The following is a 14,788-nucleotide window of genomic DNA, read 5'->3' as shown; positions in this document are numbered from 1 at the left end:
ACACAGTTAGCACACAACAGTGAAAACACAGCCAGAGGGCCATGACGACTAATTAGCTTAATTTGACGAAAAGAAAATCTCCAAGGCTGTGTACAAACAATGGAGCTGTTGGAACAATCTGAGCCCCAAAAAAAACTGTCTCGGATCAGAAGCGCTGACTACACCTTTCACTCTGCATTAGCTCCGCATTCCCTCTCACCTTCGGACTGTTTGGAATCTCGTCGGTTGGGGTTGGGCTCGCTGAAGCTGCTGCTGCTGCGGATGGTCTCCACCTCGCTCCAGAACGAGTCGAGGCACAGCTTGTCCGGCTGCTCCGGCTGGGGGGGGCACTGATCCGACGTGGCCTGCTCCTGAGTGTCCGCCCAGGGCTCCACGCTCATCTCGGTAGGGCTGGGGTCCCTGCGAGAGACCACAACAAACAAGCCAAGGCCATAAGGAACGTGTTTAAGAAGAAACTTCAAGCATTGGCTGGGGCACCTGCACTGTACGCCGGTGACTTGGGTTCGATTCCCGCCCCGTGATCCTTTTTCGGATCCCACCCTGACTCTCTCACCCACTCTCTTCCTGTCATTCTCCACTGTGCTGTGTCTCATTAAAGGCATAAAAAGGCCCAAAAATACACTTAAAAAAAAGAAGGAAGGACTTTCACACGCAGATGAGGTAGGAGAGAGATATGATGAAACGATGGCAACCAGCACAGAAGAGTAGAGAAAAAGAGAGACGGAGGGATAGAGAGTGGAAAAGAGGAGGCGAAAATCAATAGAGGCATAATGCATTCTGGATCATCATCAATCTAAATGTAAAAAAACCAACCCTGGATACGTGAAAGATGGATTCAAAGAGCAGATCTGTTGATTCGTGAATATAAGTGCAGCACAAGCAGCCTCATTACCTTGCTGTGGGTGAAAGGAGGATAAGAGTTAGAGTCGGAGGCGAGCGAAAAACAAAAAAACAAAGGGAGGAAGCCAAGCGTGACAAGATGAGTTCACAGAGACTAATCAATACGAATAAGCAGAGCCGTCCAAGGAGGAAGAAGAAATCAGAGCGCTCTATTGATCTTTGAGGAGGTAGTTTCCACACATGACCAGTAGATGTCTCTGTTGTCTGCCACCACCACTCACTGCAAAAGTGCACTACCTTACTGTAACTCCTGCTAATTAATCACAAACAGTTCACCATTGTGCCTGCTTAAAGCTGCTTATTGTGTAAGACACCTAGTAGCAGAGTAGAAGAGGATTTAAGGGGGGATTTTCATTTCTGTGAAAACCTCCTGTGGTAGGGGCAAAAGGAGTCTATAACACACCTACATTCTCATGGGGTCAGTTGAATGTGTGTGTGTGTGTGTGTGTGTGTGTATGCCAGCTATTCTTCCAGAAGGAGGCCTGAAACACTGGCCTCCAGGCCAGGCCATGCCACACCGTTACACTGAGGGAAGGAAACTGTGGTCTCCGAGCTGTGGTATGTGGCTCGGGTCACGCAGTCAAGAACTGCTGTACCCTCGTGTTGTTTTAACCGCACAACAACTCATGACAAATGCTTTGTGCAACACGCTGCTATTGAGGAAGCCACTTCCTATGCAAATCTGTGTGCCTTTTCCATTTATGCATAGCTGTAGTTGGTATTTAAGCACCACAATGGCCAAATAATGATCTCCAACAAAAATATATTGGCTCAATGAGCAGAGCCAAAATACATGCAGCATAGACGATAACACATCTGGCCAATACAATCTGCATTCCTATTAGAGCAAATAGTAAAGTAAAGAGGACGATAAACAAGGAATAAGCCGTCTTTTCTGTTTACTTATGGCAGTGAGTAAAGTAGCTGTGGGATGAAGCCCTATCTCCCAATCTCACACGAGACACAAGGAAGCCCATCAATAACACAGCCCTTTTCACTTTGACATGCAAAACTAGTTTCAGGGTCACTAGGGAGAGGGGGGAAGGGGGGGGGGTGGAGGCTATGCGAGTTTCTACAGGAACCCAGAAGGAAGTATATCCGACCTGACCCCCCCTCAAACACAAACACACACATCCCACACACACTGACAGACAAACGCTACTATATCCCAAATGAATAACAATGTAACACACACATCTATCTAAGGCAAGACTACTGCACAACATTACATCGCCCCAAAATACTTTTTAGATTAGGCTACACCTCTTATATTGTACCACACAATACTGTTTCCATACCTCTGTGACACATGGCAAATAAAAAAGCATTGCTATCAAAACCCATGAAATTAAACTCAGCCATGCTCTCTCTTTCCCGAGCCCCACAGCACTCAGGCAGACTGTGGCTGCCGCATGCAACATCTGCCCTCACCCACGCTCCATTACTCTCGCTCCGGTCAGCTGGGAGCAAAAACAGGCCATCCTTACCGCCACTTGCCAGGTATGAAGGTCAACAAACACCGCCGCAGCTCTTAAGCACTCCTCGCAAGGATCGATACGTGATGCACACGCGTACTCTACTCACACACATGCATACGCACTCTCTGAGCCACCACGAACCTCTGTCCATTACAGTGGATTTCCAGTGGTCTAGGTTTATAAAGTGAAGCTGCCGTGTGTAGGCTGTTCTCTCTCTCTCTCTCTTTCTCTCTCTCTCTCTCTCTCTCTCTCTCTCTCTCTGTCTCTCTCTCTCTGTGGTACCTGATGTGCGGGTGGGCGGCTGGTCTCCGGCGCTGGCTACGTGGGCTGTTGGCGGGCCGCGCTGGTCGGCCTCGGTTCGCCTTCCCGCGAACAATCTGCCTGGAGGGAATCAGCCGACGCATGTTCTCCACCCTGCCTTTCATGCTGTGCGGCATCAAAAAGGCCTATAGACCACGCAGTCCGCTTAGGCGAGGTCCGTCTCTGGTTTCTCTTTCGCGCTGCCTGATGTTGCAGAAACCAGCACTGGCCTATCTACAACTGCCCCATCAGAAAGGAATGGCTGATAGGTACGTGAAGCGCCACGGCTGGAGGAGCACCATTGGTGCCTCCGCCCATCCCATACACACCTGTCAGCTCTGAGTGTGTTGACACACCTTAGCCAGTGGCTTCCGTAATACTTCCGGCACTGATGTCACAGAAGGCCTCTCTCTCTCTCACACACACACACACACACACACACACACACACACACACACACACACACACACACACACACACACACAACCAAACACAACTGGATATGTGCATATCAGTCACATCTCCCTTTTTAAAAATATACACCTGTCTCATTTCCCTCTGACCCTCATGGAAATTCAACAGAAGAGATAAGGAGATTACCCCAAACTGACAAGTCAACTTCCCTAACGTAGTAGCCTAGTAAAGTCCCAAAAATTACCCCGCCTACAACCCCCCAAAAAAGACATGTTTATATTATCGATTTGATGGCTCTGTCAGTGAGGAAGTGAGGGGAAAGAGGGGCAGCCACAATATGCTTGTAAACAATTTAGCAGTCAGAGATGGAATCTCTCATGAGTGCTATGCACGTGAATTTTGTTATGACTGACAAATTGCCAACTTTATCTTTGCATCCACTCCAAAAACCCCTGAAGAGATAGCACCTGTAGAGGAACAGGCTTTTCTGGAATGACACCTACACATTTCATTCCTGTCCCTCATTCTCTCTCTCTCTTTCTCTTTCTCTCCCCCCCCCCCCCTTAATGCATTCCTTTTGCTTGACTATAGTTCCAAAATATGCCAAATATCTGACAGTGAATCATCTCAGAGACCTGTTGATCTGTTTGTCAGATGGACACCAGAGACATTATAAAGGACTTTGCTGATACTCTCAAGCAGGTGAAGATTTGTTTTCAGGCAGCGCAGTACTTGACAGGAACTTGGTCAGTGCTTCAGTTATAGTTGCAGTTCCTACTATATTTCAAGGCCAGAATGTTGACCTTTGATTAAAAAACTCCTGTGTTGTCGCCGGCAGGAAAACTGATGACGCAAGCACAGGTTTCATTGTTCCTTTTTTAATGCGACCAATGGTGTGATAATGATGAGGAAGCCTGTTTCAGAAGCCTGTCTAGTTCTCCATATGAATTCATGTCAGTGCGTATACAATATTAATAATAACAATAATAACAATAATAACAATAATAACAATAATTATATCCTCTTATAATTATAACCTCTCCCTTCTTTTCTTCCAGTGCGGCCTTATGAGTGACAGACAGACTCATGGGCATTGAATTAAGTCAGTGAAGCTGAATAAGGAATGAAGAAACTCTGGCTCCACAGTTTCCTTGTGTTTGTCGCCGGTCTCTTCATTAAAAAAAAGCCCCTAAAAAACCCAGAGCATTTATTTTTATCTCTGCACGACAACAACACACCTCCTCGATGAGGAGACACAAGGACGTTAATGCTGCTTAAGCCTCACGCATTCTAAACCGTACAATCATTACATACTGACACAATTTCTGATGACACAACTTTATCAGTCCTTTCAACACAGGAAGCAGCATTTTCTTAGGTCAAACACAACATTCATTACTAGCGTCCAGGTCTGGTCAGTGAACACAGGTTTAGATAGTCTACACAGGTTTGCCTCCTTGCGAGGCATATCAGCGAAGGACTAATCTGCTTCGTGATCAGCGACAGTGACAGCGCTACTCCGAGGCCACTGGTCTAAATCCTCACAGCAGAGTTCAAAGCCTCTTATGTCCAGGAGAGTTCAGAGTTAAGTAATATGGACGTGTGAAACCTACTATCACTAGCATCACTGGCACAGAAGTGGAGCATACACTAATTGCAGGACAGCTGTTCGACTGACCCCATGGTAAAACACATGCGACTAAACAAACACAGATAATTGCTCACTATCCTTAAAAAAATATCCTTATGGGATAGAGTATTCTACAGTTCACTGATGTTTACAAGCCTAATTATTCACACTTCAAAAACATCCTGAAATTGAGACACTATTTAAACAAGACCTCCTAAACCAACCAATACACTATTCCACTGCATAAGAGAAGGGCTTAATTGACTTAGTAGCAGACAGACAGGTAGAGTGTAGCATCCAGATAAGTCCTGGTCAGTGGGGGCCTAAGCCTACCTGGCCTTCGGGAGTCCATTGGCTTTGCCCGAACGGCGCAGCCGGGCCTGAGGCGCAATTCTCCCCCACGGCATCCTGGCCTCGTCCCCCAGGTTGCCGGCGCGAATCGCAGGAAACAGCAGCTGCCTGCCCCCGGCAAGCTGTTTCCCTGTAATCTCGTCTGCGCGTAAACACATGAAGAGCAAGGACAGTTTCGCTGGAACGTCACCGCGTCGCATCCTGCTACAGGAAGAGAGCCGTATTGGGGCAGCACGCCGGGACCCGCATCACTTCCTACGTAAAATAAATGCTGGATCACCCCCCCTCTCTCTCTTCTCCTCGCCGGGTCCCCTCCGTGCTCCTGTGCACTCCTTTGGTGTGTCACTACGGCTGCTCTGCTCACAGCCTTTTGAACACAATGTGTTCCTTTACAAACGCGTAGCGGCTGGAATTCACCCAGGCTTCCACGGTGTCTTCCAGGCCCACCACGGTTCCCTCTTGTCCGAACTCTACGATTCGACTAAAAGGCCAAAAACACTGGCTGGGAAAGTCCCTCTCCTCTCCGTCTCCTAGGTCTGCAACTCAGCTACTGGCGTGGCTGCTCTTGGTTCCTCATGCTGCCGATCACACTAAGGTCATGCCCTCTGGAGGGTAGTCCACTGAGGAAGTAGGAAGGGGCTGCTGGTCACTGCTGGCGGACTAAGGTTCTGTTCACCATCTCGTCATAATCCCTTATGCTGTTTTGCTCAATCCAATACACCTTCAGGAATGTTTTCGTTTTCCCCACCTTCAGAGATTAGGCTATTCTTGCATTTGCTGGTGCGCTACGTCAGAGGGGGGGGAACAGGGCACTCCATTCATGAGAGAACTGTGACACCACCACATGGGGCGAGGGCATGTGCCTGACGTAGAACTTTTTCTGCGAAAAAACCTGAGAGGGACATGCGCCACGTCTTACGTGACACCATCATGACCAAAAGGACCTCGACGAACCTTGTGGACTTGCTGAATCAAGCCTAATCCTTCAGAAATGTGAACTAATGTTACCTTTTATTTATCTTGCTCTGAGAGGTCCCACACGTGTGTGTCTTGCGATCATCACATGAAGAATTGCCACTTAATAGCTAATAGTTAACTAATGTACTGGCAACACACCAGACTCATTTTAAACTTGGACTCTGAACTGCCACTGAAACGGGCAGCTTGTTATATCATAATAAAACTATTTACACTATTTCACACTACTTCTTTTGCTAACCAAATAATACTACACATCTGGGCAGTTTTGCTCTGTTTGTTAGGCAATCTTTTATGTCAAGACCTAGTGTAATAATCTGCTGTCTATTCTTGGCTACATACTCCCCCTATAAGAAAACCAAACACAAAAAAACATCAGTGAACATGGCTGCATTGAGTCATGCAAGGTGCTGAAGCTCAGTTCCTGGATTCAACATTCAGGCTGCCACATAACGCACAGACAAATAATAGCCCAATCAACCTGTTTATTACCAATCTATAGACAACATTTCCAAAGTTGAAATCTTACATGCGCAAATCCATGGCAACTGCTTTCCCTACCAAATCCAACACAGATCTCCTCGGGGGGGGCATAAAACCCTGCTGGGCTTGTGTGATGAGTCTGAACCTGACCCCTCCTGAGGTGACCTGAAAGGCCAGTGAGGCAGCAGAGGCTGCTGAGTGGACAACAGTGGGGGTATGCTGACAGGTGCTGACCTGACAGCACGGGAGCACTGAGAGAGGGGGACTGGACTGTACTGTATGTAGCAGAGCATACTGTCCTCTCCGTGTGCGCCTCTTCCTGATGTCCCTAGCAGGAACACGAGAGTGCTTGTTTTGTTACCATGCAACGGGCATGAAGGTGGCTCCGGTGACATGCTGTCACCATCGTGGATTTGATTTTGAGAAGTTGACCGTGTTTTAAATCACTTTGGATTAAAGTGCTTACGGCAAGAAACAGACACAACAGCTTACGTTTTCGTCAACTGTTGCTGTTTTTTTTAAATGTGCCATGTAAATAAATTGACATTGACACTGACACTGACATCTGTGTTAACTTTCTATTGTATCTGGTGCAACAGTGTAGTCCATTATCTGAGCTCATTATTTCAAGGAGATTGTCGGTGAAAAGTTAGGATTAAACTCTTTGGTCAGTTGCCTGATGTCCATGGCATGGCGAGTTGCTCATCTGTCCCTCTATTGGCCTGATCTCCAATGATTAATTGAGGGGAACAATGGCTTCATCCATGTCAATCCCACCACCTCTCCACCCACTACAGTCTGCACTATTGCCTGAGCAAACCCTCCCTGCTCCGTTCGCCTTGCAATCCTCCTTAAGCAAGGTGAGGCGCAGACACTGCGGAACGTGACACCAGAGCCTCCCTGTGCCAACGCCAGCCAAGCATGTGATGACACAAGGACGAGCTCAAGTGGAGGCAAGGAGAGGGAGGAGGGAGGAGGGAGGGGGAAGACAGATAGGTCTAGAGAGGTTGAGGGAGGAGAGAGAGAGGGATAGAGAAAGCGAGAGAGAGCGAGAGAGATGGAGGACCTGTGATGCCCTTGCAATCTGCCTTTGGCATAGGGCCTGAGTTGTAGCACTGGTGCAGACAAATAGAAGAGTAAGAGGAGCCATTTGGAGACTGACGCTCGTCTGCAGTCAGATGACGTGTAGTAAACTGGGCTCACATGTCACACACTGGCACAGTCCACACAAACAAAACATGTCATCGCTACCTTGCTGTTGTCTTTCTCTTAGTCAACCAGTAACGTAGACAAGTGTGCATATTTTGTGCTTCAGAGGAGATAGTTTGCTATCAATGTTACTGTGTTACAAACGTGAACTAAGTTACACTCTTTGGTGTACCACATAATGGAATTGTTTCAAATTGGCCTGGTTCTAGTCTTGGTCTAGGCTATTTCAGGTATTCTTTTTAAATTGCATTTTCCATGGTCCTCGGTTTGGGGAAAAAAACAACAAAAAAACTCAGAAACACATTGATACCATTTAGGCTACAATGTCATCCAAAACCAATAATTTACGCAAAATAGAGGGCGAGGGGGGACACAAAAAATGGACCAACTATCCTGAGAACAATGTAAAGGCCTGTACATAGTGATTAGTTTAGAGTAGGCCTCGGCCTACTACTGCATAGATAGCTGGCCTAATTATTACAACAGGCATGTGCATTATTACAACAGGCAACATGAACTTGATCCAAAGAAATGGAACAATAGCCAGTCATAAAATACTAAGGTATTTGATCCATCCAAATTAACATTAAACATTAAAGAATAAATTAAGTAGGCTACTTTTTTAACAGTAGGCCTACACCTACAAAAGTAAGCTTAATCCAAAGAAAACCAAAGCAGCAGCTGATGGGTAGGCTATCATGTTTCTTGTTTTGTTTTGTTTTTTAATTGAGAAGGTAGGCCTAACGGGCTATGAGAAACTCAATGTTTACGCCACTTATTTTGGTGTTGGGATGGGGTGGGTCTGGCTGCCATGAAAAATTTTATCCAAACCCTCTTTCATCCCAACTGTCATAACTGTCACCAGGCCACTTTCATCCCAATGATAAGTGCTGCTTCCCTTCACTCTGTTTGCGGTACAGAGGAGTCAGTCACAAACTCTCGCTCTCTCTTGGACAAACAACAATCATACGTACCCAAGCACTGTAAACACCTGCCGGTCTGTTTCTCTAAAGGCTGTCAGTTTGTTTCGGTAATCTGCCTACAGCTGTCCATCTGTGCTTGGTGGATTATAAGGTGCCTACTGTCACTGCCTAGTGTACAGCTGTACTTTGCCAAAGTCCTATAACATGCGCTCTTTGTAAACATAGCATGTATTCTACGTAGGGTCGGGGGTTAACTCAAGACAAACACCGCTTTCAAAATGTCGACTTCCAGGGCCTTTCACTACTATTTAACAGAAAAAGAATGAATAGGATGAGAGGAACATTTAGCTAAGTCCAGCAAATTCCTCCTTTTCACAAAAATACACTACAGTAGACTTGGCCAAGGCTATATTTTATTGGACAAGAGCCTTCTATTTCACTGGAGAGTAGGCTACACAGTATGTTAGCTGTGTAGCCAACCAAGGCTACAATGATTTTTTTCTGAGGCTGTTCAGTACTGTAGTCAGACAAAAAGTGTACTGGGTAAGAATAACTGTCCAGGCCATACAATTTCAGTGTATTCAAAATTTTTCATCCATGCAACAACCACTCCAAATAGATACATCCAGAATAGTAAAATAGGAGTATAACTTGCGTAAAACCATTCAGGTTAATCAGAAAAGTAGTTGAAAAGGGTGGAGTTGAATCATTTTGGACAATCTAATGGGGACCACAAGGTGGAAAACAATAAGGATGCCTTTTATTGGTTAAGCAGAGCAGCCTCTCTAGCTCCAGGAGCCTATGTGGGCTAATGGGCTCCTATAGCAGGAAACATATTTCCTCACAATAATTTATTCATGCCTGCATTAAGTTGACAAAGATAGCCAGGTACCATTGGGGTTCCTCGCTATAGATGGACAAACAGTTCAATATGGTGATAATAGTTCCCTACAGGACACATGAATCTCGTTTGGATATTATCATAGCATCTCATATTCAAAAGCAATTGAATCATACCAAAACCCAACACATCATCTCAGCAAAAACACTGGTCTTCTGCAATGACAGTGAATTTACACCAAAGCGAGACACACATAGCCTATCATTTTACTGAAGCCACTGTCACATAAGATGTCACTTGTGAGATAATGTTAACTAAAGTTAATTAATTAATTATTACAAAAAAAAAAAACATGTTTGCATTCACCGACATTTTGACAGTGCGTTTCAAAGGCTACCGCAAACATCCACGTGCATACATCCTTTAAAAATATGAAGTCATGCCTTTGCATGACAGAACGCTTTCTCAGGGAATCCTGTTAATCAAATAGCACACCCTACGCCCACATTCATCAGTCTGCTTTCAAAAGAAAAACACATTCGTGACACAGAAATGTGAATTCATCCAAAAAAACATAGCTTTCATTGTAAATGCAGCCATAGCAACAGGTATCGCGCCCATAGCAACCTCTTGCTGTGCGAGCAAATTGCGGATGACAATAGATGAGTTAAATGCATTCAGTCACTAACCCCAAGATATGAATGTATTCTTTTTCTGGTGCTGTTTAGAACTCACACTCACAGTCAATAAGCAAAACATTTAAAGGTAGGAACATCTTTCGTCTTTCGTCTGACAGGATAGACAAGAAAGCATGTGCTAGCCAGTTTCGCTAACGGTAACCAGGTTCTTTGTGAATAGGAAGCCTGCTATGGCACGATGGCTAGCTCTCTACAAACAAAGGAATATATTTGAACTTGCCTCTGGAAAAAGAGTGCCCAGCACTGGATGATGCAGGTGGGTTTCTGCGCTGTCGGTCGAGTGAGATGGGAATCTGCTACATAGGTAGATTCTCAGGACGTGTCTCTGAGCAGCACTGACAGATGGAGAGGAGTCACTCGCCACCATCACGTTAGGCACGTTATCCTCACCTTCGTGACGTCACCGAGAGACCACAACAAAACTGTGTCCTCTGCTCAGGGTTCTCGGTGCTGTGGTGTGTCGTTTTTTTAGTGATGGATACTCCCCAACCCCCCACCCCCTAAATCGTTGGGGCTCCCTCATTATTCCTTTGTTTTGGTTTTGTCACTGCAGATGCATAGGCTGGACCACCATGTTCCATTCGCATCAACTGGAATGCGGATCCTGTCAAATGGACAATGTCAGCCAATCTCTTTATTTTTAATTTACTTAGCCTACTAAAGGAAAGAGCATTAATTGTTTGTGTCTATGTGTATAAATACGTATGAAGAATGACTATTTATGCATATGCTTATTTCATATTCAAAAGTAGCCTAATTAGCCTATTTTGTTTATTTTTGCTGTCTTCATAGGCCTAGGCCTAGCCTACTGTATTTTTTTTTATGTCAAGTATTTGTGTAGGCCTTTTTTTTTGCCTCTCTGTGTGTATGACTGTGCCCCCCCCCCCCCCCCCCCCCCCCCCCTCTGTGTGTGTGTGTGTATGTGCGTGTGTGTGTGTGTGTGTGTGTGTGTGTGTGTGCGCGCGCGCGCGTGTATTGAAGGGCAGTGAAAGAGGCCATTTGCTTCCTCCCATTGTTTGATTCCAGACCCAGATGAGGCTATGGCCACACCCCCTAGCTTTTGCGCAGGCTCTGATTATTTTTCAGTTTCCATGGATACCATGGCTATGGGTAGCTGTCTGTAAAATTATGATTGAGTGTCTCGTGATGGCTGTCCAAGGAACACAATACAATTGGAGTGCACATGGTGGTGGTGTGTTTTACACAGTGTATCCTAGCGATGACTGATAGCATTGTGCAAATTAGCTGGACACTCAGATTGGATGAAACATTTTATTGCATTGCAGATTGTAGTTTATGTAATATCTTCCTCAGAAAAATAATATGAAAAATGCTTGATGATTGATTTATTGAGTGCATTCTCTGTCCATGCATGCATAACACACTACGCACTCTCTTATCAGAAGCTTACTTCCAAACAAAGCAGAGTTTTTGTTGAGTATAGAGACCGGCTTAGGGTACTGTTGGCTTGCCATCTGACATGTGTGCAATAAGCTGGATTGCTAGATTGGCTTTTAGCAACGGTCCATCCCACCAGGGAAGACAGCCAGCCATGCATCTGCTGCGGCAATCCCATGTCAAACAGACACGTGAGATCAAGTCTGTTCACTTTCGCACCAAGGAAAGTGCACATGATAGAGCCCTTACACAATATATCAGTCAAAGAAACCTGATACAGTGTTAACATTTTGAAAATTATTTGGCTCAGAAGGGTTCATGTCATGAGAGCCTTTTCTGTGAATTGGGGTTACATGGATGTTGCATCAAGGATTCTCTGGTTATGGTTTTTATCAGTTCTCCCCACTCCATAACCCACATTACCCACTTTAGGCTGTCCTTTTCCCAATATACCCATTCCCATAATCCACCAACTTCTAAGCAGGCCAAATGGTTAAAATGGCAACATGATTTGCAAGTTAGGAATGGACATTTAGCTATTAAAAGAATCACAGACTTCTTTCTTTTTCAGGCCCATCAGTAACATGAATATACTGTAAACTGAATATAACGTAAAGGCCTACCTACACTGTGATAAATTGAATTCATGACAAGAAACAAGTACTGTCTGTCAGCTGAGGATGTACAATACTTCTGTTGATGCATTTCTTTTCAGAAACAACTTGATCCTTCTTAAAGGTGGAGTCAGCAATTGCAGGTGATTACAGTACATGTAAGTCCATTTTTTGGCACATTCAGCAATCATCTCTTCGCGACCCACCTTTCCATGCCTGCCCTCCCCCATTCCATGAGCACTGTAAAAAGCTGTCCCCCCCCTCCGAAAAAAATGAAATCATGGGTGGAGTTTCTCTGGGAATACTGAAGGGAGGGATGAGCTACAGTATCTACTGAGTCCTTGCTGTGTTAGGTTTTGTCCTTCACTCTTAAAAAAAGGGTTCTTGGGGTGTTATATAGAACCATGCAGGCTTTAAAGAACCCCAGGGGTTCCTTTGATGAACTCTTCAAAATGGTTTAAAGAACCGTTTAGGGGGTGCGCATATGAAGCATGGAATAGAACTATTTTGGTTCTACATAGCACCCTTTTTTAAGACTGTTGGTTAAACTATAATGTTGGTTTGGAAAAAAGTGTCGGCTAATGTGAATATAAGCATAAACATACAAATCGCTGAAAGTAAGCCTGCAATCATAATGTTGTTGATGGGATATTTAATGTAACACCATGCCAAGTACTAGGCCTACTTCATTTATATGCAAAGTTAACTGTGGTAGAACAGGGTTTATCTTTCCATTCTCTCATTCTTCATTGTTTTTTTTTTTTTTTTTTTTAAATAATAAACGGCCACAGCAACTTGTGCAATTTGTATTTGTTGGCAGAGAACCCATTGTGAGTGTGGAGGGGAGTGAGTCTGGGACACCATAGGTGTCTTGGGCCTAATTCAATAAAAACCCCCATGAAGGAGGGTGCCTGTAACCCCAGTGAAATGTTCTTGAGGTGTGTTCTGTTGGTGATGTTCTTTGCCCACAAAGGTTGTTTGTTTTTCACTGTAAACATGCTTGGTTCTTCATTGGCCGCAGTGTGAAATCCACTGAATGGCACTATAGGAATTTAGCATGTCTCCTGTGTATATTTGAAAATTGGCCTTGGCTACTGGCATGTCTGAGAAACAAATCTGACATCAAAACATCTGATAGATACATTCCTGTGCTCTGAATGCATTCCTCTGCCTTTGCAGTTGTTTTGTTTTCAGTGCTATTTACATGATCCCACTGAACCATGGAAAATTGCCCACACATAGGCCAAAAGGGCAACATTTGAAGAAAGCGGAACAAACATGCAAATGATGCATGCCCGTGTTTTTGATACAACTAAAACTACACCTTGCTGAACTTCAGCCCCGATATCTGGACTTGTTTTCTCAAAGCATAGATTATTGTTCATATAATGTACAGTATATGGTCGTAATGCATTCATCCCTAATCAATGCCATTAGATAGAATTATACAAAAAGCGAAGAACAGGGCTACTACATACTAGACACTATTTCTGAAAAGAAATAACATTCCACAACACTCATATCTAACACTTCACAACACGCCATCTGTTCTTGAATTTGTTAAAGGGACATTTGGTCTCCCCAGTGTTGACTGTGGCTTTAGACTGGCTGATTGCACCTTTAAAGGACAATTAGTTTATGTGCACTATGTGCGCCTGTATTCATATTGTTCCTCCTGTAATAACATTGTACTCAATGAGACATATGTGAGTCAACTAATGATACTATAGCATAAGAAGGTCCACATGGCCTGCCCCTGCCCCATGCAGCGTAAACACAGCTTACACCATAAGGTATTATGTAAACACACAATGGGCCCTATTCACAGCTGTAAAATCTTGTTGCTATTTTTAGCTATCTTTGTTCCATTCATTCATAATGATATCCTGTACGAGGATTAATCCTGATTTAGGCCGAGAAACCTGATTGGAGACCTGTACAAGTGGAGGATTGGGGGTTGGTGGTAGTGATGGGGGTGATCAGAAACCACTAAAAGATTATTTTCATCACATGCACACAAACACACACATGCACACACATAAATAAGCATGCACACACACATACGCACAGACACACAGACACAGACACACAGACACACACACACACACACACAGACACACACACACACACACACACACACACACACACACACACACACACACACACTCGATTGCATATGAATTATAATATAGAGACATAAATAACAAATGATAAAGGCAGCAAAAGATAACAAAGAAAATCTGTGACACCACTGTTACCAACACACACAACTGAGACAGCTGTGTCTGCACCTTGCATACAGTCAGGGAGAATACATCAAACCTGTGTTGAAGCAAAACTCCACCTTGTGGACATTGAGGCTAATTTAAAGATGAAGCGGCTGAACCGTGTTGACACACATCCATGAAGATGGATACAATTAGATAGAGTGGTGCTGTGCCTATTCATTGTGCTCCTTTTCTTCACGTCAGACTATGATTAAGCTTTAAAGTGTCATTATTGCCCCCTCTGCCCACTCACTCTCTAATTCTGCCAACTCGGAATTTAAGATTGCATAATGCGTCTAGATAC

General features: G+C 44.5%; 1 protein-coding gene across 2 annotated transcripts in view; it reads right to left on the bottom strand.

Moving 5' to 3' along the window:
• LOC134092785 (rho GTPase-activating protein 40) overlaps positions 1-5,497 on the bottom strand; it is a 20,717-nt gene extending 15,220 nt beyond the window's left edge. Inside the window, exons 1-2 of one of the 2 annotated variants that reach the window (XM_062545858.1) lie at positions 5,056-5,497; positions 200-399 (exon numbers count right to left, since the gene is read on the bottom strand). In XM_062545858.1, coding sequence (XP_062401842.1) covers positions 200-399; positions 5,056-5,273 — 418 coding nt within the window. In that variant the 5' untranslated portion in view covers positions 5,274-5,497. Of the gene's footprint in view, positions 1-199; positions 400-2,660; positions 2,949-5,055 lie in introns of those variants that run through there. The other variant, XM_062545859.1, reaches the window with a different exon arrangement.
• Between the last annotated feature and the right edge of the window lie 9,291 nt (positions 5,498-14,788).

This window comes from Sardina pilchardus, chromosome 9, assembly GCF_963854185.1.
Source record: "Sardina pilchardus chromosome 9, fSarPil1.1, whole genome shotgun sequence".
Classification (NCBI taxonomy): Eukaryota; Metazoa; Chordata; class Actinopteri; order Clupeiformes; family Clupeidae; genus Sardina; species Sardina pilchardus.
Note: the sequence above shows the minus strand (reverse complement) of the source record. Positions and strands in the feature narration are given on the sequence as shown.